General features: G+C 39.2%; 1 protein-coding gene and 2 long non-coding RNA genes across 3 annotated transcripts; 2 read left to right on the top strand and 1 right to left on the bottom strand.

Moving 5' to 3' along the window:
* Positions 1-34: 34 nt before the first annotated feature.
* LOC134099996 (WD repeat-containing protein on Y chromosome-like) lies at positions 35-24,752 on the bottom strand. Its single transcript, XM_062553044.1, has 5 exons — positions 24,733-24,752; positions 24,584-24,630; positions 6,146-6,251; positions 812-963; positions 35-197 (listed from the first exon to the last, which is right to left on the bottom strand). The coding sequence occupies exons 2-5, from the start codon at positions 24,607-24,609 to the stop codon at positions 35-37; spliced, it is 447 nt and encodes a 148-aa protein (XP_062409028.1). The 5' UTR covers positions 24,610-24,630; positions 24,733-24,752.
* LOC134100180 (uncharacterized) lies at positions 16,816-20,049 on the top strand. Its single transcript, XR_009941225.1, has 3 exons — positions 16,816-17,302; positions 19,716-19,767; positions 19,983-20,049. It is a non-coding gene; the product is annotated as an uncharacterized LOC134100180 (long non-coding RNA).
* LOC134100181 (uncharacterized) lies at positions 21,143-22,118 on the top strand. The gene is made up of 4 exons (XR_009941226.1): positions 21,143-21,213; positions 21,428-21,498; positions 21,713-21,783; positions 21,997-22,118. It is a non-coding gene; the product is annotated as an uncharacterized LOC134100181 (long non-coding RNA).
* Positions 24,753-25,767: the final 1,015 nt, after the last annotated feature.

Here is a 25,767-nt window from a genome sequence, read left to right as displayed (position 1 = left end):
CATACCTTAATGACCTGGAATGGAGAAGATTTCATTAAGGGACATATTGGGAGTTCAGTGTGATGTTCAGAGAGAGAGAGAATAGGCGACTCACAGATCCTTCAGTGCAGCTGACCACCTGCCTGAACTCTTTACTGTAGCCACAGCACAACACTGGCTCACTGTGGGACATCACCACACGAGGCTGAGGCTTGGGCCTGAGTGTGTGAAAACATGTTGTGACAGAGTAGAGGATAAGAGGGAGTGAGGAAGCCAGTTATCAGAGTAGGATCTTGAGTATTGAGAGCAATTCAGAAATAATACAACCCATACAACCCTGTTTCCAAAAAAGTTGGGAAGCTGTGTGAAATGTAAAATCAGAATGTGACTATCTTCAAAGAATGTAAACCCATATTTCGTTACTGACCAATTTGACTATGTGTTTAAATTATACTGCCCTATAAAGGCAAAAGACCTCAACTAGCAGAGTGTGAAACTTTAGAATATGCCAATGAAATTACACTTGTTAAACTCACCTCGACAAATCTTTTGCAATCATTTAATCCACCATGGGCGATGCTAAAGTCACTGTTACAAACAGTGCAGTGTGCAAGACTCTGCCATGACGCTACGGTACCATATACATTGAACTAATTAATATAGTTCGGTAGAAAATAGATAAAAGCCCGCCTACACTGCCTGCCTACACTGTACAAAAGTAGTAAATGTTCATGCAGAAAAGATTGACAATTGTAAACACTTTCCAAGTGAAACAGATAGTGGCAACATAGATGAGAACAAATGTGGCATGGGAGGGAGACAGATGTCTCACCTTGTCCTAAGGGACAACATGGCCACTGAGTCTGTAGCAATGTATAGTGTATTCACTGCTGGGGAATAGAGGGCTGCAGATATATCCCCACTGATCAGGCTGGCTCTAGGGTGAGCAGTGAACAAGCATGTCTGATCTTCGGCATTCCAGATCTGAAACAAATTTAAGAAGTTGAAGAGTCTAAACAATCCCATACTGTGACACTATTTTGCTTGCATTACAACCATCGGTAACACTTTATAATAACTACACACATTAAGCATACAATCTCTCTGTGAAAACTACATATCCTGTTTAACTGTTTCCTCTGTCCACAACTGTTTCGAAATAAAAGTCCTCACTGCAATAATACACTATTAAATCATTTAACCATTGAAAGTACTCAACTATTTAACTGTTCAATCATTCCAACTGTCAGTTATCATCAACTATGCCTCCAGTCAACTACATGAGACCTCCATGTACCTTGCAACCAACATAGCAACCATTAAGATTAAGCGTTTATGACCGTTTCCATAGCAACCAACATGATTTTACTACAGTACCTTCTTTATTCCTGATAATGGCAGCCATGGATACCCTATCAACAAATGTTTAAAAATAGAAGTCCTCAGTAGCAAGTTAGCTAGTTAGCATGGTTAGCATAGTTAGCATTTTTAACATAGCTGCTAGAAATGATTAGCTAAGTTAGCTAATCAACCTGGTTGGCATTGTTAGCATTTTTAGCATAACTGCTAGAAATGATTAGCTAAGTTAGCTAATCAACCTGGTTAGCATAGTTAGCATTTTAAGCATAACTGATAGAAATCATTAGCTAGGTTAGCTAATCAACCTGGTTAACATTGCTAGCATTGTTAGCATAGTTAACATTTTTAACATTTCTGTTAGAAATCATTAGTTAAGTTAGCTAATCAACCTGGTTAGCATTGTTAACATAGTTAGCATTGCTAACATTATCACCATAACTGTTAGAAATCATTAGCTAAGTAAACCAATCAACCTGGTTATCATTGTTTACATAAATTACATTTTAATATACCTTTTAGAAATCATTAGTTAAGTTACAACTGGAATGTTTAAGCTTTAAACTGTCTACCTTCACACATCAACTCTCTTTAAACTATGCAACCACCATGTTTACCCTAGCTACACCTTAGTAACCATATCTACATTATCTATCTATATGTTTTTGCATTTTCATGCACTGGTAATTCCTTGGAATTCCATTGCATATCTAGTTATATTTGTGAGCTCATCTAAAGTGAGGACTTTTTATGCCTTGCTACACATTTGCAAATTAGTTGTAAATACTACATTCACATTCATTCATTAATCTGACAATTTTATCCAGAGCGACATACATGTCAATTAAATTAAACACAACCGCAGAAGTTGGGAATTGAACCCCCAACTGAACAAGCGACTAAATGATAGCCCTGCTCCTTAACCACTACCCTACCTCTGCTACTATTCTGAAATAGATGGGATCTACTTTTACTTGTTTTCAGAGGACTACTTTCCTGTTATGCTTATGACTACATTTGATGTAGCACTAAGCAGCGCATTAGGCGCGTTCAAGTTGGCTGCGCAGCACAAAAACTGCGCAGCACAAGATGCACGTGGTTAAAAATCTGTCCACGATGGTCTAGATGGGCGTGTTTTCGACTCGGCAGTCGGTATCACATGGCCTCAACTTATCGCGGGAGCAAGGCGTGACCAGGCGGCTACTCCGCAAAAGAGCAGCCGGTCTGGAGGTACTGCGGAGAGCAGCGGAGCCTAGACCCTGCCTTCATGACGTCAGGTCTTTGCCCTAATTGGCTTTTACATCCCTGACGTGTGTGCAGGTGTTTAGATGCCTCCCCATATCCACAAGAGTCCGTGCGGGTCCGTGCCTCGTGATTCGTCACATGGTCAAGTCTAGCCAAGTCTACACTACGGGAAGTAGAGAGTGTACAACTTCATAGCAGCGTTTGCATCCCCGCCCCTGCTGCCACCGGCAGCTCTCGTTGCTGCAAAAGGTCATTTGGAGTTGAACTTGAACACGGCTAATGATACAATAGTTAAAGAGTTCAAGCATACAAGTATATAATTGACTGACGTATGCTGAAGTGAAGTTAACCTAGTAAAAACATTGTCACTTTACTCTGGTGTTTATTGATTGTTTGTTGTGAAGTGAAGAACATAACATCCGCTCAGTTAAAAACACATAAAACTATGCAAGAGTGTCTTCTACTACACACTGTTAAGCATGTTATTAAATGCTGTGTTCTTAATGTTAAAGCATAATTCCTAAATTAACTCTCATCTGTAAATCATGCGTATACACAATTATAAATGTTTGTTCATAGCAAACACACACATCTGTTTTATATTTCTGAATTTATAGCTACAATAGCAATGGGCAGGGGTAGTGTAGTGGATAAGGCATTGGGCTAGCATGCTGTAATCCTAAGAGTTCAATCCCCGGGTGGCCTTGCTCTTTAATTTCATTAATAGTGTAAGTGATGAAAGTGTCTGCTAAATGAATAGATGCAACTGTAACCTTTATGACTCATTTGTAAATATGTAGCAAGGTAAATACAGTCCTGACTTTAGATGAGCTCACAAATAACATTAACTAACCATTTGTAACTCTTGAATTAATCATGAATTACAGTATGAGAATTAACATGAGTAATAGTTTACAAATGATGATCAAAGCATTTACTAATAGTTTGTAACTGGTTCATAATAGGGAGATGATTTCATTTATAAGGTGCTGTGTCCACCAAATGCGTTTTTTACAGCCAGAGCGCCCAAAACCTCCTCCTCTCGGCGCTTCGATAAGTGTTTATTGTTGCTAAGTTACCAAAACCAGAGACGGTTTATAACGAGAAGTGCCATTGACGAGCCCGGCGCTGTTCTAAAAGTTGAACAGATTTCAACTTTGAGCGCTCTGAGCGCTGCGACAAAAAAGGTCGGCGCCGACCGTTTTTTTCCGCCGAGGGCGCTCAGCGCTGTGAGCGCTGAGCTACATAGACTTTACATTGAAAATTGTCGCCGTCGGCGCAAAAAACGCGTTTGGTGGACACAGCACCTAAATGGTTGTTTCATTATTTATAAGGTATAAACCATGTATTTACTAACATTTGTTTTATTTACTATGAACAAACCATTCATTTAAATCTCTCACTCTGGCCTATAGGACACTGACTGGATCTGCTCCCAGCTACTTCAATTCTTTGATCAAGATGTACATTCCCAACCGCTCATTGCGATCTTCTGAGGAGCGTCTGTTATGTCGACTAACCATACATGCTAGGTCAAATTGTAGATCCGTGTTGGTGGAATGAGTTGCCCAGTGCTCTCCGTTCCAGCAACAGTTTTGGATCTTTTAAGAGGGGTCTTAAGGCATATTTGTTTAATTCTTTTGAGCATTTGTTATGGTTTGTATAATAGTATAATAGTATTGTTTTGTTATAATTTGTCCATTGTTATAATTTGACATTTATTCTGTTATTGTCCTTAAATAGCCATACCATGCTATAGTCATTGTTATTATATAATTAACTGAGTAACTTATTTGATTGCTATTCTCATTTCATTGTTTTATTTCTCATTAGGTTATTGCTTAAATGATTGTTTTATTGATAATATTGCTATTCTCCCTATTTTGTAATTGTTCACTGTTAATTTAATTTGTATTGTTAATTATATGTATGTCGCTTTGGACAAAGGCGTCTGCTAAATAACCATAACCATAACCATAACTTTGTAAACAAATGCTTTACTGATGATGAATTATGCATGAACAATAAATTATTAATGATGAACAAACCATTAACTAATACGTAACAAATGCTTAATACATGATGAATTGTGTGTAGTTATTATAAAGTGTTACCCAACCATCTTCTAAATGTACATGATTTCTTTTTATATTATTGTTGTTTTAAAGGAGAATTCCGGTGTGAAATTGAGCTTAACTGTACCGAAACATGTTAGGGTGTACTCACACGTGTTTTAGACGCACTTTCACTCACCCCCAGCATTCCGAACTCCTCCGTTTTCAGCCTAGCTTACAGTAGGCTTGAATCTATTAGATTGGGCATTACGTAGCCTATGCAGCTAAATCGCTATTTTTAAACCATTAAAAAGGTTCCAAGTAACTCCACACTGCATTGGTTGACTTCTGAGGGTCCTGACATTTAAAACGAGATACTTAAAACTTTGGAAGTGCACAGGAAGTTTATTAAAAAAGACTGTTTATGGCCCCAGCCGTGGCGCGACTGGCTGGGGCACCTGCACCACACGCCGGCGACCCGGGTTCGATTCCCGCCCCGTGGTCCTTTCCGGATCCCACCCCGACTCTCTCCCACTCGCTTCCTGTCATTCTCTCTACTGTCCTGTCCAATTAAAGGCATAAAAAGCCCCCCCCAAAAAATAATAATCTTTAAAAAAAAAAAAAAAAAAAAAAAAGACTGTTTATTCAAGCAGTACCTTCATAGAATCTCTCCGCTGGGCGCCATCTTGTGGTGAAGTCGCGATAAGTCGACTGACGAGCACAAACGAACAGGAAAGACAGGGGGACATATTGCAAACATTTTGAGCTTTGTTACTCATCATGCTCATGTAGACAGTATAACTATGTATTTCCTATGGAATTACTTTAGCAATATGTTCCCCTGTCCTTCCTGTTCGTTCGTGCTCGTCAGTCGGCTTATCGCGACTTGATTCCAAGATGGCGCCCAGCGGAGAGATTCTATGAAGGCACTGCTTGTAAACAGTCTTTTTTTAATAAACTTCCTGTGCATTTCCAAAGTTCTCAGTGTCTCGTTTTAAATGTCAGGACCCTCAGAAGTCTACCAATGCAGTGTGGAGTTACTTGGAACCTTTTTAATGGTTTAAAAATAGCGATTTAGCTGCATAGGCTACGTAATAATAATAATAATAATAATAATAATACATTTTATTTAAAGCGCCTTTCAAGACACCCAAGGTCACTTTACAGGGTTGCAAAATCATCACATAGAAATAAAAAGAAAAGAAAAATGTTAAATGTTAAAGTCAGTTAGCCAGTCCATAAGCTTTCCATAAGTAATGCCCAATCTAATAGATTCAAGCCTACTGTAAGCTAGGCTGAAAACGGAGGAGTTCGGAATGCTGGGGGTGAGTGAAAGTGCGTCTAAAACACGTGTGAGTACACCTTGACATGTTTCGGTACAGTTAAGCTCAATTTCACACTGGAATTCTCCTTTAAGATGGCTTTTAAGATGGCCTTTCACTATGAATTGAATCCTCTACAGAGATTATGGCCTGCCCCATTACCCAAAGTTTGAAATGTTGTGACCAAACCTTAACAGTGTTGTCCATGGACACTGAGAAGAAATGGGATTCCCCCGTGTCAATGTAGAGATAGCAAATGGGTGCGGAGTGTCCTTTGAGTACAGCTGTAGGTTTTCTAACAGTGACATATTATCACATGGAAGATGAAGGTTAATCAGAGGGAAAATGTTTAACAATGTATTTAAAACTCTGATTAAGATTTAAAGATTTGTATAGTTCATAGAGACTGTTGTCTATACATTGGCCGGGTTTCCCAGATTTGTTAAGAAGCTCTTAAATGCTAAGAACTTCCTAGGAGCGCTGTAAAAACGTTCTAAGAACGCTAAGAAGTTCTTAGCACTTTAGAGATTCTTAACAAATCTGGGAAACCCGGCCATTGTCTGGTTTCCTGTAAGAGAAACATTGACAGCTGATTCCTACCCTGGAACATACGGATTCCAAACACGCACAAGTCTATCCATCCCACCAGTTAGTAGCAGGTTATGTTTTTTACAAAGGTCAAAAGTTGTCACCCCTTTTGGGACTGTGAAAATTGTTTGGTCCCATGAAGGCCGAAGCTGAGCCCTCCTGGACTTCCCCTCACAGCAGGGCTCCTTCACCTCCCTAACATTAGTGGAGGGTTGAACACAGCCTTTGGAACAAAACAGTACAGTACAGTACAAAAATATCAAGACTCTCCAATTGAAAGAAATAATTTAAGGGTTTCTGTCAGTGTTAAACATATTTTGTGAGGGTCTGGAGTATTCTATAGGCCTCTGAAGTTCGCCTACAAAATAGCTGCCATCTTTGAGATTCGGTATCTGGCGATTTTTCCAATGGGAAAATAACATGGGGATTTTGAATTATCGCACCTGTTAAACTCTCACGGGGACGATAAAGTCAAATGCAGACGTTTTCCTGAACACACTTTTGTCCTCTGCTTTCTTGTGCATACTGTGATCTCTAGTACGTGAAGTCGGCACACTTTAATTTTTGCTACCCCAGAGCTAACTGGCTAACTGACTTAATGGCAAGTTAGCTCTGGGGTAGCAAAAATCAGTCTGCAAAAAAAAACAATAATATCTGTCTGCAGAGCCGCAGAGCCACCACAACACCACTACGTCACGCCCGCGCATGCGCAGTAGCCACACCACTACGTCACGCCACCACTACGTCACGCCAGATTTGCCTCGCATGCGCAGTAGATATCACTGATATAACCCGGAAATCTGAACTGTTTTCAACTTCCGTTCATTCTAGATTTGTAATATTATGGGATTAAAATAGACTACAAAAGTCTTGTAAGGGTATATCATGTTTTGAAACTGTAGACATCATTTGTAACTGTAAAAATGATCTGTACAAGTCATCAGTCAGTGTCGACGTTTAATGTACGCTCTCTAACGGTAGAGTTAGCTTGTTAGCTTGTTGACCCATTATAACCTATTGAAAACACATAGCAACGAAATCGCTAACACACTGATATTAACTACTATCGCGTTTCTGTACATGACTTGTTGTCAACATAAAAACATTAAAACGGATTGTTGTGTGTATGCCACCTGAACATACTTGGGCTAGATAAACCACTGAATATAATCTGAAGCACTACTGTCTCGCTAACTAACCACTAAGCTAACCTGTTGAGCTACCGTTGACCACCGTTTTCAACGAAAGTATCCTGCCTGTCACTCAGCCGAAACGTGACCACCCCCCTCGGGCGAAATTTTAACAGGCGCGTGGTGACATGCCCTGTGGAAACCCAGCGTTAGCGCTAGGTTTAAAAAATTGCTGAACAAAAAGGGCAATGAAAGTTAAAATAACAGGAATCACATTGAGTAATCTCTTCTCAGGTTCTCCAACCTGTACATGGTGACGTGGTGGCGTGACGTAGTGGCGTGAGTGTAGTGGCTCTGCGGCTCTGCAGTCAGACCCTTCTCAAAAAAAAGTCTGCCGCCTTCGCGCACCGAAGATCACAGTATCTTCTCGAAAGCAGAGGACAAAAGTGCGTTCAGCAAAACACCTGAATTTCCGATTTTGTCATCCCCGCGAGAGTTTAACAGGTGTGATAATTCAAAATCCCCATGTTAAATTCCCATAGGGAAAATCGTCAGATACCGTATCTCCTTATATGGGCGAAGATGGTAGTGTTTTTGTAGGCGAACTTCAGAGGTCTATTGGGGAATATTTTGAGTCATAGCATCCAAATGGGCATAGACTTTCCATCAACCTTGACATCTTTGGACCAGCCTATAGCCAATTATTGCATTGATCAGGGAATCTTAAGGCAAAAAACGTACATAAGATGCATTTCATGTTTGCTGGTGTTGCAATGACTGTTGTATTGCTTAAGATCCTGGGTCCACCAATCAAATTTTTTTGCACTTAGCGCCCTTAACTTCATTGGCCGGGTTTCCCAGATTCGTTAAGAAGCTCTTAAAGGGATATTCCGCCATTTTTGGAAATACGCTCATTTTCCACCTCCCCTCGAGCAAAAAAATCTATATTTACCTTGTTCCCGTTCATCCAGCCATTCTGTCAGTCTGGCGATACAACTTTTAGCTTCAGCCTAAAACGTGTCTCCTCTCAAGTTAGAAAGTGCAATAAGACCAACTGAAAATGAAACCTGGAGTTTTTCTAGGCTGATTTGACATGGAACTACACTCCCATCTGGCGTAATAATCAAGGCAACTTGCAAACGTACCATAGGCGCAGTGATATCGTATGCAGCTTCTGAAAATAGTCCCCATAGACAACAAGCAGTAGTAGTGCCAGTAGTTTGCAAGTTGCCTTGATTATTACGCCAGATGAGAGTGTAGTTCCATGTCAAATCAGCCTAGAAAAACTCCAGGTTTCATTTTCAGTTGGTCTTATTGCACTTTCTAACTTGAGAGGAGACACGTTTTAAATGGGAAAATTACCAGAAATCTTAGTCACTTTTAAACATGAAGCTAGCCGGCGAGAAGCTAATGGTCTAATCCGATTCAATGATCTATGCTAGGCTGAAGCTAAAAGTTGTATCGCCAGACTCACAGAATGGCTGGATGAACGGGAACAAGGTAAATATCGATTGTTTTGCTCGAGGGCAGGTGGAAAATGAGCGCATTTCCAAAAATGGCGGAATATCCCTTTAAGTGATAAGAACTTCTTAGGAGTGCTCTAAAAACGTTCTAAGAACACTCCTAATAAGTTCTTAGCACTTAATAGCTTCTTTACGAATCTGGGAAACGTGGCCATTTTCTGAGCACTTCGGTCAAGTGTTTATTGTTGCTATGTTACCAAAACCATCATCACACTTCACTGTTTTTTCATATTAAACTATGTTATTCCCTTAATTAAGTAGAGTTGATACATACCTCTCACGCATAGCTTCCTACACTCCCGTTTTCCCCGGGACTCTCCGGTATTTTAAGGTCATCTCCCACCGCCCTCCCGTTTTGTTGTTTCTCTCGGAAAACTCCCTTAATTCGCTACTTGCACTAAAGGCTCTAATACGCTCATTTGTTTTCCGGCGGAGTAATTAGTGTCTACTCGGACTCAGTTGGGTGTTGCACATAGTGAGTCAGCTACACAAGTAGCGAATTTCAGCCCATGCAGCTGATGTCTCGCAAGCAAGCGGACCAGTTGGATAGTCCAGAACTAGCTGTTGTGATATTCAGGGACGTGCACAGGAATTTTGAGGGGCAGTTGCTCGGACCTGAAAAAAGGGCACCCCCCCCCCGCCCAAAAAAAAACACAACTCATCTCTTGGCCTATCTGCCCTATATGCCTCATCCTGGTCTACATTTTCTAGGGTCTGGGGGCTTGTGGCTGCTCCTCATCTTAGATGTAACGTAGCCTATGAAAAATTGTCATTACTAGGCTAAAATATGAGTCTGATTAATTAATCAATTCACCTACACAGTGTCATCTTTGTAATCTTTATCACAGTGCATGGTCTCTGTCTCACCTGCTGGTTGGCTTTTTCGTAGCCAACCCTGCATTGATGTGCTGCCCTTTGCTGCCTACTTGAGTTGTCTCTCCCTCTCCTGAATTTTTTCAGTGATCATTTTTACTTCAACAGGCTAGGCCTACCCCAAATAGTGATAGGATTTAGGCATTCAACCATTTTGAATGAAATAATGAATGTGATGCATTAGGCTACTTCCATCATTCATTCTTCTTGCTAAAACGAAATGTGAGAAACGAACTATTATGCCTATTATTTAGGCTAAACGTAGCAAACTCAGCCTGGATTTATGGAGATTGTAATTAATATCATACAACTTCATGATGATTATTGTTCGTTTGTCATACTGTACATCACAAACTAACCTTTTCCGACAACGTTGAGGAGGCAGTCGGTCTCACCAGACAACCGCGACAATATCTTTCGTATGGTCTAGGGCCGCGATAGACTGTCCTGCAGGCTCAAGGTGCCGGTCGCGTGCAGCGCTTCAACTACAGTAGGCCTAGCCTACGTAAACAGAATTTGCCCTCCTGACTTTCGCTCTCGGTGCCCCAATGGAGTGAATGAGGCTACTTTTACTTTGCGATTTTTTAAAAATCTAGGCCCACGTGAAATTCTGCATCCATTGTAGCCTACGATTTATTATTATTTTTTGCCCTCGGAAGGGCAACATGAGTCGAGAAGGGCATATGGGCAGTTGCCCGAGCAACCTGAGCAACCCCCCTGTGCACTTCCCTGGTGATATTGTTGGGAATTTAATTGATTAGCACATCACATAACATGTTATGGAGTTTTGGTTACTTGTGTCCTCGGAACAAAATCTGACCGCAGCTTTGGAGTTTTGGAAGTAGGCTGCAGACAGCAGTTGGATACATAACTGGCAAAGAATGCATAGGTTTATGGTAAGATAAAAACAACGACCGAAATGCAGCGCGGAAACCATTGTATGACACACATGTTAAATATCCAAAAACTGATGTCGTCCGTTCCGTACACCCACCCACATTTAGCTAGCTCAATGCATCCATTAGGATCCAAACAGAGATGAAGTTAGAAGCGACCAAACACCTCCATGTTTTCCCTATTAAAATACAGTTACAGGAGTAGTCACACGACCAAGTATGGTGAGACAAGCAGGCAAAAGGGATAACTATATTCTGTGGCGGAATAACATTGGGAGCACTTAAACTCTGCGCAGTAATATCCTCACTCCTAAGTGAAACTGAAAGTGCAAGAGTGAGGATATTACTGCGCCACACAATATAGTTATCCCTCTTACCTGTTTACAAATGCACCACGTTTTATTTGGTCTCACCATACTTGGTTGTGTGACTACTCGTGTAACTGTATTTTAATAGGGAAAACATGGAGGTGTTTGGTCGCTTCTAACTTCATCTCTGTTTGGATCTTAATGAATGCATTGGGCTAGCTAGTGCTATCAAAGTTGCACCGCACGCCAGAGCCAGTGAGTGCACGCATTGAAACGTGAGAGACCTGTATGTATCAACTCGTCTTAGTTAAGAGAATAACGTAGTTTAATATGGAAAAACGGTGAAGTGTTCCTTTAAGATGTAAGGTCTAGAAACTCACCATAGCACGGCTCAATTGGAGGGGTGGGATAAACAAATTAGATTTGCTGCCACTAGAGGCGTCTAGATTTCTAGGCTAGATTAATATTTAGCGTTTAGTCACATAAGACTTGGCTGAGTTTTCCTCTATCACCACCAACATTGTTAACAGTGTATGTCCCGCCCCTTCCTTAATTTGAATTGGCTAGCAAGAGAGAAGTTACATTAACATTAACAAGCCAGATTACAACTTTCGGCGCTCTGAGTGCTGCGGAAAAAACGCTCAGCGCTGAGGGCTGAGGAAGTTTGTATTGAAAATAGCTGATGTCAGCGCAAAAAACGTGATTGGTGGATGCAGGCCCTAATCTAGCTCTAGCACTGCCACAATATACACAATAAATATAACGTTTTTCCTTAGGCTACTAACCTCAAGGTCTCCACACAACACAGCAGCCTATTTAAGTTGATAATCTGAGAAGGTTGAAAAACTCTATGATTCTATTTCTGAGTCATTGTTGGGCTGAAGTCAGACAATCCACAACATTTTTTCATCTCCACGAGGAGGTTATGTTTTCATCAGGGTTTGTCTGTTTGTTTGTTTGTCTGTTCACAAGATAACTCAAAAAGTTATGAATACAAAAATGTTGATGAATACATTTTGGGAGTGACCCTATCACCGTCTAGATCCATGAGGCGGTTATGTTTTTTACTTGGCGGAGGTCTGTGCTCTCTGAGGGCCAGATGAACTAACGTTTTGCGCCCATTTTAGGCGTAACTTGCATGTAAAAACATGGCGATGGTATGTACAAATAGTTAAATGTGTCAATTAGAAAAACTTTTAGAGACAGCTGAATCAATATTCAGAGCATCAGTTTTCTTCATTGTACTATGTCAAAAGCAACCTTAACTTTTGTTTGCCTCTCTAAAATCGTATTTTCTTTCACGACATAGCCTACACTTCCCAATATGTTAGACTAGGCATTAAGTCCAGTGGCGGTTGCTGCTCATTAGAATAGGGGAAGCTCTGATAAAAAAAATGGTCAACTATTAAATTAATATTATTGCTGCTATATTGTTATTTGAGGGGGAAATATATCCTAAAAAACAGAAGAGACCAAACAGTATACATTAGGGTTCTGAGACATGGCAGCTGGCTTGGTTAGATTAGAACTAAGCTTACATTTTCCAGTTCACTTTGAAGTAAAGTGTTTTTTAAGTGGATTAGTAGAACTTAATGTTGCAATATTCGGTAACACTTTATTTCAATTTGTCGCTGTTACAGTGTACCTACCTAATTAGGTACAGTGGTACAACCTGTGTAACAACATGTACTAGCATGTACTAGTATTGTACTTGCATTATGTATTTGTGGGTACCTACATATACTTGTTTCATTGTAATACTGAGTGCTTTTTCAAAACTTTTCCAATTTCGCTAAATTTACCCCATCCAGCTGGTCTCAGGTCAGCACTTTGCCTCTGATGAAAAATTTTGCGAAATTGACAAAGTTTTGAAAAAACACTCGGTATTACAATGTAACAACTATATGTAGGTACCCACAAATACATAAGGCAAGAACAATGCTAGTACATGCTAGTACATGTTGTTACACAGGTTGTACCACTGTACCTAATTAGGTAGGTACACTGTAACAGCGACACATTAAAATAAAGTGTTACCCAATATTCAACTGCGCTTGTGGTTCAGCTCTGCACACGCAATTGGTGTTGTACAGGGGGTGTGGATGGGCGGTGATGAACGCTGTTAAGGTAATGAAGTGACAGCTTAAATTCCATGCAATATAGCAAAGCACAGCGTTCGCATTCTGCACTTACAAAAACTCGCTATTAGCGCTTTCTTAGTACATCTGGCCCTGAGTGCTTTTCTATTCTTAATAACGTTACAGTCTTACAAAGCCTGAGCTGAAATAGGACATACCAATGACCAGTGCAGATGCTTCATGGTTTGATGTAGAAATGACAACTTCCATATTTTTAAAATATTTCACCTGAAAATGAGACCACCTCATTAATTAGTAAATGTCTCATTAAAAATAATGCAGTTATATATTCAGCTAATAATAGTCTTGGCTGAAGTTGTTGGCACACTTCCATGAAAAAAAGAAAAACCTCTTAAAGGAGCCGTATGTAGGATTTTGGCCAAAACGAGTACTGCAATTACTTTCAAAATACTGTAGAGCGGTGAATCGCCTCCCCCTCCCCTCTGAGTCACGGTTGCCAGCTAGCTGCAGCAGGAACGTAGGCTGCTAGCTTTCAATGGCAAGTGTTTTCCTCAGCATAAAAACAGAGAAACGAACTCTGATAATGCATTGCTAACGTTAGCAATGACTACTAGATGCTTTTATTTCCCAAACAATTCCTTAGCCTACCTTTTCAATTCAATTACCCACCTCCTCCATATGGCCAACATACTTTGCACGAACTTGCATAATTTGTTCAACTGTCATGAATAGGCTATTTAAAATGTCCATATTTACAGTAGCCGACAAGTAAGTTAGCCAAACTGATGAATCTTTACCTGTCCAGGAGCAAATTAACAACACTGACGTCTGTCTTCAAATTCTTCTCCGTTTTCAGCCGTCTCAATCTCCTAAATCCTTGTTTTATTTAGATGTATTTCGGATTCATAACAAGGTCTTTTAGGTTCCATAACGTTAGACATTTTTTTATCCAACACGTTTGTAGCTGCAGCTGTCTATGGTGGTAACTAGCATAGCTGGCAACCCGGATGGCGAAATACTACTGACTTCGTGATTCGTAGATAAGTGTAGGGCGGCGCATCAAACCAAAACACAACATAACAACATCAACATCAGTTGAGGGCTGCAACTTCACTTTTAAATGAAAATATCTTGGCCGGACTACTGTTGTCAGTGATATAAGTATTTGAAATTAGCATGATTTCTAAATGTCTAGTGACATATCAGGGCCATTTTATGATTAATTGAAATACATTTCCTACATACGGCTCCTTTAATGTCTCTATTAAATCATTTGAAACTGACAAAAGTAATCAGCATTCATCATCGTTTGTTCCATCGTTTGAAATAATTTTTCTTCATGTTCAACCACTCTCCAACAAACCACATAGGCGCCCCTACTAGAAGATCCACACTGGTGGTCTGCTGTTTTGAAATCTTCTGATAGCTTTCACCTTGCACTATTTTAGAATATATACGTAAAATATACAATTAAATGACCTTTCTTTGCTTAAGCATGCCTCTGTACAGTACATGAGAAAGATGCTTTGAACGTCATCACTTTTAAGGAAGAAATAAAGCATTCCTCCAATAATCTATAAGAGTACCAACAAATTCAGCCAAAACTACATATTTGAATGCTAAAGCCAACATGAATACCTGGGTTACCCAGTCCTGGTGAACCTTCCATCTAATGTAAGACACATTTGTACAAAGGGCTGCAGTGTCCATTGCAATATTGGGCACATGTTCAATTTTAGGAAACTTCTTCCATGTCCTATGAACAAATAAAGAGTAAAAAAACATATTTCCTATATGGACTAGGCTCACACTGTTTACATAGTTTACTTAGCATACATTGCTATGTACATTTTTGTCTTGAATGCAGTCTCAATTTCTAAATCTTCTGTCTCAATTTGGCTAAACAAATTACCATAATTTCAATGTATTCATTTCATTTACCTGATGGCTTATACAGTACATTGATTTTGTTAAATTTCTATAAAGGGCTATAGGCTACATCCATGTATCGGGCTAAACATGGCTATAAATATATTTATTTTCGTCATTGAGCTATTTGGCACTGAGGTTAAAGGAATACTCCACCCAAAAATGAAATTAAGCCAGTCTCGGTCACCCCCGGAGTTAGAACAGTGAAAAAAACCCGGTTAAAATCCGTCCGGGCATTGTCCTGCTTTGGGAGCAGCGTTTTTAGCTTTAGCTTAGCACAGTTGCTGTAAATGAAGGGTGTCAGTTAGCACGCCCTCCAAAAAAAAGTGACCGAGACATCTAATTTTTTTTCTAAATATATCTTGGAAGCCATGTGTTCAAAACGAGTACATATCATGAAAGTGATAGTGAAAGTGATCATAGCTTGCGTGGTATAGACCCAGCTCCCAGCCCAACTTTGAGAATAGATTAACACCGAATGTTTTTTTATCGCCCAATAAGAGTTGCACGTTAACGCAGCACGTTAATGCCGATAACGGCCCACCACTGATCAAAACCAAAGTAAGTGCAGTCACTCCTGACCGGACAGAAATCCAAGAAATTTGGTGACCTTTGACTTATAGGGGGCAGAATTGGGTTACCATGGCAACTCAGACCTTCTGAGCTGACTGCTTGGCCCACTCGTTGCTGCTTGCAGCTATATTTATCATTATTATTATTATTACTACTATTATTATTATTATTTGCTTATGGAAATAATTCCCCCAGAGGCCAAAAATATAGCACATATAAAGCAGAATTTCTGTTTTATGTGTAGTGTGTTTTGTTTATCTGTTCATGGAATGTTTGGCAGTGTCTATAAGGCCTTTGCACACTGCCCCGACAAACGCCGACAAACGCCAACAAACGCCAACAAACACCAACAGTCGGGTCAGTGTGCGCCGGCCGTCTGTGTTTGTTGGTGTTTGTCGGCGTTTGTTGGATGGAGTCGTTAGAGTTCGACATGTCTAATCGGGTCGGGCGAAGTTGTAGAAAGTCGGACCAATGTAGCCCATTTTCCAACAAACGGCAACATTCTAACAGTTCGTTCCCGTGACAACTAGCAAAAAATCCGCGAGCACATTTCCCTTATCCTGCGCATCACTCATACTTGGCTAGTTATTTGCATTGGAAATATTGAGCAAGTTTGGGAAATATCTGGTTTCAACATAAACTCTGCTGGGCGTTTCTACGGGGAGGCTGGAGGAGGCAGTGCCAGAGCACGCTCTTAGATTTCCGATGGTATTATAGCCTAGTTGCTGTAATTAAGGGTTCGCGAGAAAATCAACGTGGATTTGGCCCTACCTACATGAGAAGTAACATTAACATTCTCTGCGACGGGCGACAAATGCAAAATGCACACTTCTTCTGTAGCCTATTGGATTGCTCACGAAGTTCTAATCACACTGAGCACATGCATATCATCTGACAGAGCATGATTTTGGCTTTCCCATGGTAGGCTATTAACCCAGCTGGCATCCTGACGTCAATTTGACATCAACAAGTAGTCAAGATTTTGACCAACATGTATGACGTGCATAAATATGCATAATTTCATTATATTTTGTAATGATTTCCTTGTGGTTGTAAAGAGGCCCAACAAAGGTATCAATCTAACATGTTTTTTCTGGTCCCTACATCTCAGGTCTATATTATTGACATTAAATCAACGTTGATTTGATGTCAGGAAGTAAGACGTCAAATTGATGTGACATTTATGTCAAAACAACGTCTGTTAAAATGTCTGAAAAGGTATATTATTAGCCTACTCATTGTAAATCGACGCGAGTTTTTCAACATCCTGACCCACACAGCAGAGGGTTCCAAAACGGACCCTCTGCGGCGGACTTCGTGCGGATACGCACATCGAACGCGCCCTTTCCAGTCCTAACGGCTCCTTCAGTTTTCAAATTTCTCGTTGATGAAGTGGAAGACGAAACAGCGGCGTCTGAAGGCTCACTGTAAGTATGCTCCTATATGCTTTATTTATGCAGCTACCGAGTCTATCCACTGAAAAAGTACTTCCATAACACAAGTAACCTACTTATCTAGCTTTATTTGCTGATATTATCCGAAGATTTACTGGTCTGCAGATAGCAGCTATTGCTCATATTTACACACCAGCTACGGTCTAGCTGCTAGCTTTCGCAAGCTAATTTAGCCCACTTTAGACAGGGCTAAATCCTGTCCAACTAGGGCTTTGTTACCCTTTTAATGAAAGCTAAACTCAGAACTGAGTTTAAAATGAGCAACGTTTAATTTGGTTTAACGCTAACTTTGTGTTTGTGAACAACAAAAGTTGGCTTGCGTTAGCTAGCGTTAGCTTGTTAGCTAACGATAGCATTAAAGTTACAGGAAAACTAGTTTTTGTTAACGTTATGAAAGCTTAGATGTTGGACTCGGGAGTCTTTAAGAAAACGTAGGCCAATTCGGATGTGTCTAAACATCATTTCTTTCTGGGAGGGAGGCTGATTTCACATTGTTCACCAGTCCGGGATAACGTTAGCTGCTAGCTAATGGTTTTAAATTATGAATGACGTTAGCAGTAGCCTGCTAGTTCTAATCATAGACAGTAAAAGGGTTCTAATAAGGTAGCGCTAACCAGCTGCCGCATGCTCAAACACATACGTCATAGCTCGACATTCTCTGCTGGCAGCAACAAATAGCTTTGGGACTCGTGCTTATATTTTGTACACGTTAGAAACCAGCAAACAGGCCTACTATTCAATCTAAAAAGTCCGGTTTCCAGACGTGTTTCCTGGTGACTTTTTAGATTGAACTGTAGCTGCTATAGTCTAGTCGTAATCCCCATAGGCCCAATAGTAAACCCAGAAATGTTGAGTACCCTAAAGTTTTATTGCATAAATGTGATCTATAGGCCTAGTGGATGAAATTCAACTTGGTTGCCTAAAGTTGCACTTTGGGCAATTTGCATAATTAGCATAAATATATAGCCAATTAAGGCGAATAGGGTGCAGGTGAATAGGGTAAAAAAAATTAATAATAGATATCACTATGAAACTTTCTCAGTTGGTTACTTGTGTTAAGATGAGAAAAAAATGTATTGTATGTTTTTTATATTTTAATGTTTACATATGCAAATTAGGCCCTATCTCATAAAAAAGGCTCTAATTTGCATACATACAAAATCAGATAGTGTGATAAAGCCAGGCTCAAAATGTTTCTTTTTTCCAAAGTAAACATGTACAGTATACTTGGAGGGCTGAGTTGGTGAAAACCTTTAAAGGAACCTGTTAAGGAGGCAGTGTTAACCCATTGACCCATTTAATCCCAATGGTCATAATTGTGACCGTACAAAAACATCTTGCTCCTGTGCCTTTAAAATTGCATATTTTATATGTTGTATATAGTTCTTGTATATAGTTAATGTGTATTTGTGTACGTGTGCATGCTGGATATAGTTATTTTGCATATTATGTATAGTTCTTGTAGGTTTGCTTGTGTGTGCATGCTGTATATAGTTATTTTGCATAGAGCACCTAATTTCTTAATCCGTCCGTCCATAGGTCAACACTGCCTCCTGACCAGGTTCCTTAAAGGTTTTCACCAACTCAGACCCCAAGTACACATGTTTACCCTTGGAAAAAAATATTTTGAGCATGACTTTATTATTAAACAATCTGATTTTGTCAGTATGCAAATGAGCGCATGTTTAATGAGACATGGCATCATTTGCATATGTAAACATTAAAATACAAAAAACATGCAATGCATTTTTTTCTCATCTTAGCACAAGTAACCAACTAAGAAAGTTTCAAAGTGATATCTATTATTTAAAAATTTTACCCTATTCACCTGCACCCTATTCACCTTAATTGCCTATATATTTATGCTAATTATGCAAATTGCCCAAAAAGCAACTTTAGGCAACCAAGTTAAATTCCATCTGTTAGGCCTATAGATGACATTTCTGCAAAAAAACTTTAGGGTACTCAACATTTCTGGGTTCAAGAAATTACGACTAGACTACTAGAGATTACTCTCTAACTTTTACGAAATATAAATGCACAAAGGGCACGAGGCTATTTGTTTTAAATTTTCATGTAGAAATACTGTCGTCTACGAGTTCATTTAATGACATTGAACGTTCCTTGGAGTAAGATTTAACTGAGAAGAGGCAAAATAGAAGAGGCAGTTGTTGACTTCATGTATGTCCTTGCTTTGCCTTGGCACAGACCAGACACTTTGTTGTGAATGTTTAGAATATATGGGAAGAGGAGCTAAAATGATCAGCACCATATTCTGTGGATCCCAATATAATTTTTTAATGGGGTGTATTATTGGTTATGATAAATATTTGGCCATTTCTTTCTGATGATAAACGTAATGCATATTTATGTATCTGTGTTGCAGGTCATTCACAAGTGGCTCCAGTCTGGTTTGGGGGTTCTGCCATCCAAGTAAAGTAAGCTTTACAGTTTTACATTTGATTTATTTGACTTTTGGTCTAAACATTAATAATAAAAAATAACCATATGCCTCTGTAACTGGTGTTACTAGTTCAGGACGTAGTGAAGGTAAATGTCAACATGCTTAAATGCCTTTGTCTGCTGTAATAAAACCCACCCTCTACCTCAAAAGCTCTCTAATGAAATGTACATTTATGTATCTGCGTTACAGGTTATTCACAAGTGGCTCCAGTCTGGTTTGGGGGTCTACGCTTTCTCATCCTGTCCTGCCACCCAAGTGAAGTAAGCTATACAGTTTTACATTTGATTTATTTGACTTTTGGTCTAAACATTAATAATAAAAATAACCATAACCATATATATGCATCTGTAACTGGTGTTACTAGTTCAGGACGAAGTGAAGGTAAATGTCAACATGCTTAAATGCCTTTGTCTGCTGTAATAAAACCTACCCTCTACCTCAAAAGCTCTCTAATGAAATGTACATTTATGTATCTGCGTTACAGGTTATTCACAAGTGGCTCCAGTCTGGTTTGGGGGTCTACGCTTTTTCATCCTGTCCTGCCACCCAAGTGAAGTAAGCTATACAGTTTTACATTTGATTTATTTGACTTTTGGTCTAAACATTAATAATAGAAATAACCATATGCCTCTGTAACTGGTGTTACTAGTTCAGGACGAAGTGAAGGTAAATGTCAACATGCTTAAATGCCTTTGTCTGCTGTAATAAAACCTACCCTCTACCTCAAAAGCTCTCTAATGAAATGTACATTTATGTATCTGCGTTACAGGTTATTCATAAGTGGCTCCAGTCTGGTTTGGGGGTCTGCGCTTTCTCATCCTGTCCTGCCACCCAAGTGAAGTAAGCTATACAGTTTTACATTTGATTTATTTGACTTTTGGTCTAAACATTAATAATAAAAAATAACCATATGCCTCTGTAACTGGTGTTACTAGTTCAGGACGAAGTGAAGGTAAATGTCAACATGCTTAAATTCCTTTGTCTGCTGTAATAAAACCTACCCTCTACCTCAAAGCTCTCTAATGAAATGTACATTTATGTATCTGCGTTACAGGTTATTCACAAGTGGCTCCAGTCTGGTTTGGGGGTCTACGCTTTCTCATCCTGTCCTGCCACCCAAGTGAAGTAAGCTATACAGTTTTACATTTGATTTATTTGACTTTTGGTCTAAACATTAATAATAAAAATAACCATAACCATATATATGCATCTGTAACTGGTGTTACTAGTTCAGGACGAAGTGAAGGTAAATGTCAACATGCTTAAATGCCTTTGTCTGCTGTAATAAAACCTACCCTCTACCTCAAAAGCTCTCTAATGAAATGTACATTTATGTATCTGCGTTACAGGTTATTCACAAGTGGCTCCAGTCTGGTTTGGGGGTCTACGCTTTCTCATCCTGTCCTGCCACCCAAGTGAAGTAAGCTATACAGTTTTACATTTGATTTATTTGACTTTTGGTCTAAACATTAATAATAGAAATAACCATATGCCTCTGTAACTGGTGTTACTAGTTCAGGACGAAGTGAAGGTAAATGTCAACATGCTTAAATGCCTTTGTCTGCTGTAATAAAACCTACCCTCTACCTCAAAAGCTCTCTAATGAAATGTACATTTATGTATCTGCGTTACAGGTTATTCATAAGTGGCTCCAGTCTGGTTTGGGGGTCTGCGCTTTCTCATCCTGTCCTGCCACCCAAGTGAAGTAAGCTATACAGTTTTACATTTGATTTATTTGACTTTTGGTCTAAACATTAATAATAAAAAATAACCATATGCCTCTGTAACTGGTGTTACTAGTTCAGGACGAAGTGAAGGTAAATGTCAACATGCTTAAATTCCTTTGTCTGCTGTAATAAAACCTACCCTCTACCTCAAAGCTCTCTAATGAAATGTACATTTATGTATCTGCGTTACAGGTTATTCACAAGTGGCTCCAGTCTGGTTTGGGGGTCTACGCTTTCTCATCCTGTCCTGCCACCCAAGTGAAGTAAGCTATACAGTTTTACATTTGATTTATTTGACTTTTGGTCTAAACATTAATAATAAAAATAACCATATGCCTCTGTAACTGGTGTTACTAGTTCAGGACGAAGTGAAGGTAAATGTCAACCTGCTTAAATGCCTTTGTCTGCTGTAATAAAACCTACCCTCTACCGAAAAGCTCTCTAATGAAATGTACATTTATGTATCTGTGTTACAGGTTATTCACAAGTGGCTCCAGTCTGGTTTGGGGGTCTACGCTTTCTCATCCTGTCCTGAGTGATTCTTGACATTGAAATTATATCAAAATTTGTCAATAAATGTTCATACTTTTGTCATTAATGTTTGATTTCGGATTTATGTTGAATTGACAGCGAAGCTTGATATTAAATGATAGCAAAATAGCATTAAAACATTGTCTTCCTATGCATCAACATCATGACATCTTGACATCAAATAAATGTTGAATTGACATCAAATGCCAACAAAACTTGACATGGAAATGACATCTTGATGTCAAATAAATGTTGAATTGACATCAAAGCCTGATATTGAATGATATCAAAATAGCATCAAAACGTAATCAACCATCATGACATCAAATACATGTTGAATTGACATCAAATCCCGACAAAACATGACATCAAAATAACATCAAAATGACATCAGCAGAGGTCAAAATCTTGACATCAAATTGACATCAGTACATTGACGTCAATATGACTTTCATTCTAGACCTATTTTGTGACGTAATTTTGACATCAATGTTCGATGTCATATTGATGTCAAATTGATATCAAATGCCCACTGGGAAGGCTACTTGCAGTAGCAAACGTTAGCGAGAAAATCAACCTGACTTTAGGCTACATTTGAATTTAGCCTACATGAAATGTAATCATATTTACATTCCATCTCCACAACCATTAGAATATCTCTCAGAAGCTCCTCGTTCAACACATGGCAAACCTTATTGTAAGACCTAAACGGCAGACCTTACCAAATACGTGGATATGAAGCATTCTTATAAGCCATTCCCGAGTGATCCAGTTTTTAAATTGCAACACTTCTTCTTGGTATCCAACGTCAGTCTGTAGGCCTATGTAATAGCACCCCACAATAACTATGTTGATTTCTTCCACTTTGTTTTTTTGTAATTTAAACTACATAAATTAGATAGAAAACATAAGCATTACTTCCACATATTCCTATGCATTACTTATGTCTATTTTAGACTAGCCAAATACTATGACTGAAGCCTAATTACTCTCACGTTCTTTTAAAGTGACAGGCACTCAATTAGACCTAGCTGACATTAAAGATAAATGTAGGCTACTAGTCAATATGACAATCTTATAAAATGTGAGTCTAATTAGCTAATTACACAGATCATAAATAGGCCTAATGTAAGCTTCATATGAATTTCAAAATGTTTGAATTACAAACATAGGATATGAAGCCACCTTTTCAATGAGTGTGTTTGGGGAAGTAGGCCTATGCCTTGTAATGTCTTTGATCTCCACTTGTGTGGTGGGGGTCCCAAATCAAATCAAGAAAGTATCAAAATTCTTAACTTATTATCAATATTAAAACAATTGTGACACACTGATAGTCTTATCATGTATTTTTCATGCTATGGCTCCTGACTGATGCATGAGATAGACAGACAGATAAATAGATAGATTGGCTATAGACGTGGCATATATGGGCCCCATGTGTCTGCCAAGGGGCCTGCACTAAAAGATTGTGCTGAAAAAATAAAAAATAAGCCAAATGATATCTATCTAAAATAACAAATATTTTAAGTACAGTAGCTTCCAATCATGATATGTTGTCAAAATATTGAAGTTTAGCTTAAGCTGTATGTTTCATTCGTCCTAGGTGTTTCATTGTCAGGAGGGACAAATGAAACAAAACACACGTTTGCACACTCCTTGAATAACTCTAACTCATGGATGGGTTTCTTCAGAGCTGTAAATCCAACTGTATTTGACAGAGGACAGATGTAGGTTGCTAGCGACAAAATATAAACTTTTAGTGTTTTACAACGTCTTTGTAAATTACGTTTAAATAAAAAGTGTTTCATCAGCCATCTAAATAACAATTACTGTAGGCTACCCAATTACAGTTCTGTAAACAAAATGAAAAATGCATTAGAATGGAGGATATACTGTAGCATTTTGGAGCCAAACCCTTATAGGCCTATGGCTACAGTCTGTAAGGTCTCCACTGCATCCATGTTATATTAAACCAAAACTCAAATAAGACCCCCCCCACCACCACCACACACACACACACACACACACACACACACACACACACACACTACCCCTTAATTCTCCAACCCCTACATACATACAGTAGGCCTACACATTATTACCCCCCCCCCCCCCCCCCCCCCCCCCCCCACCACCACCACCACCACCACCACCACACACACACATAGCCTACATCATTCACCCCCTTGTAAAAGGTAGGTGAGAAAGGTCAGTCTTGTCTGCTGTTGTCTGGGCAGTGTGGACTGATAGTTGGTTTTATGAACATTCTAAAGACTACCAACAGACAAATGGCAACAACTGCCAACTTTAGAATGTTGGTGTTTGTTGGTGTTTGTTGGCATTTGTTGGGGCAGTGTGCAAGGGCCCTTATGGCTTCATTTTTTAACTTTGCTTATCTAGCCCATATGCTGTAAATACCATGTTATAGTGTTAAGCCATTGTCTTCTTAAAATTTGTTTAAGAAAAACAGAGATAACAAAATATACTCAAGAGAGAATACTTATCTAATATTGCAAAATATTTCATATTTACCTAAGCATCTCTCCAACTGATGTCATAAGTATTATGTTTACACATCCCTGAAAAAACATGACATAATTTACATAAGTGACATAATTATTCAGGCAAAATGGCTTTTGATTACATTTTTAGTTGGGTTGTCACCAAATATTTTAAATTACCTCTGCATCCCCATATAGAATTGTGCATTCATCCGGAGAGGTGTAGCTGTGGTGAGAAGGAACATATGGCATAAAATCAGGAGGTACAATGCAAACTCCACCATGCATTAAAGGAACACTTCACCGTTTTTTCATATTAAACTATGTTATTCCCTCAACTAGGACAAGTTGATATATACCTCTCACCGGTGTTGGTAAAGTTCACTTTCTACATGAACTTTCGTTCAGTTCATAGTTCATAATTCCAAATTATGAACGAAGTTCACAGCTCCAAAAAATGAACTAGTTCAGTTCATTTTTTCAATATGTTGCGAACTATACTCTTTTAAAATCTTTGCCACAGCCAGCAATTATTTAATTATAGCCATTTTCAGACAGGTTTTACGCACATTCTACTATAATTGCTTGCCGCATTTCTGAGGGACATTCAGCACCTGCAAAGATAAGAAACTAGGGATGAGCGAGAGGGTGAATTTAGGGAGTTATGATATGAAGTTCCCACTGAAGGTCATTCTCACATGTTTTGCTCTGCTTGTTTAATAAAAGAACTTCCTTGCGTCGGAGAGTTCAGAGATTGTTTTGGAGAGGGGAGACTCCTCTCTGGTCACTCTCTCCTCCTGGCGCCAGAGTAGTTGCTAAAAACTATTCTAGGCTACTTGTTGTGGTTCTTGTGTCTTGTAATATTGGGAAGATTTTCCTGATACATGCAAAATGTATACGGCGCCCTGTTGTTCACATCTAATGTATAGAATTTCCAATTGGGCTTTGGTCCGCTGGACAGAAATGCGGCTGCGCTGTTAGAAGAGTGTAGTTTTACTCCGGGAGAGGAGGCTACCTTGCTGCATTATACCTGCAGCGTGAGAGATGGAACTGTTCAGTGACATAGGGTGCTTTAAAAGTAATGTGAGTCTAGACTGTAATGTGGCATAGTCAAGAAGGTATTCCCAGGTATGACATAGGGAGTTGTCATAGCGTTGTAAGGGAAATCCCATTGATTGTGGTGCACCTGGATATAGCCTCGTTAGGTAAGCAGGT

Source organism: Sardina pilchardus, chromosome 13, assembly GCF_963854185.1.
Source record: "Sardina pilchardus chromosome 13, fSarPil1.1, whole genome shotgun sequence".
Lineage (NCBI taxonomy): Eukaryota > Metazoa > Chordata > Actinopteri > Clupeiformes > Clupeidae > Sardina > Sardina pilchardus.
This window is presented reverse-complemented; position numbering and strand designations above follow the sequence as displayed.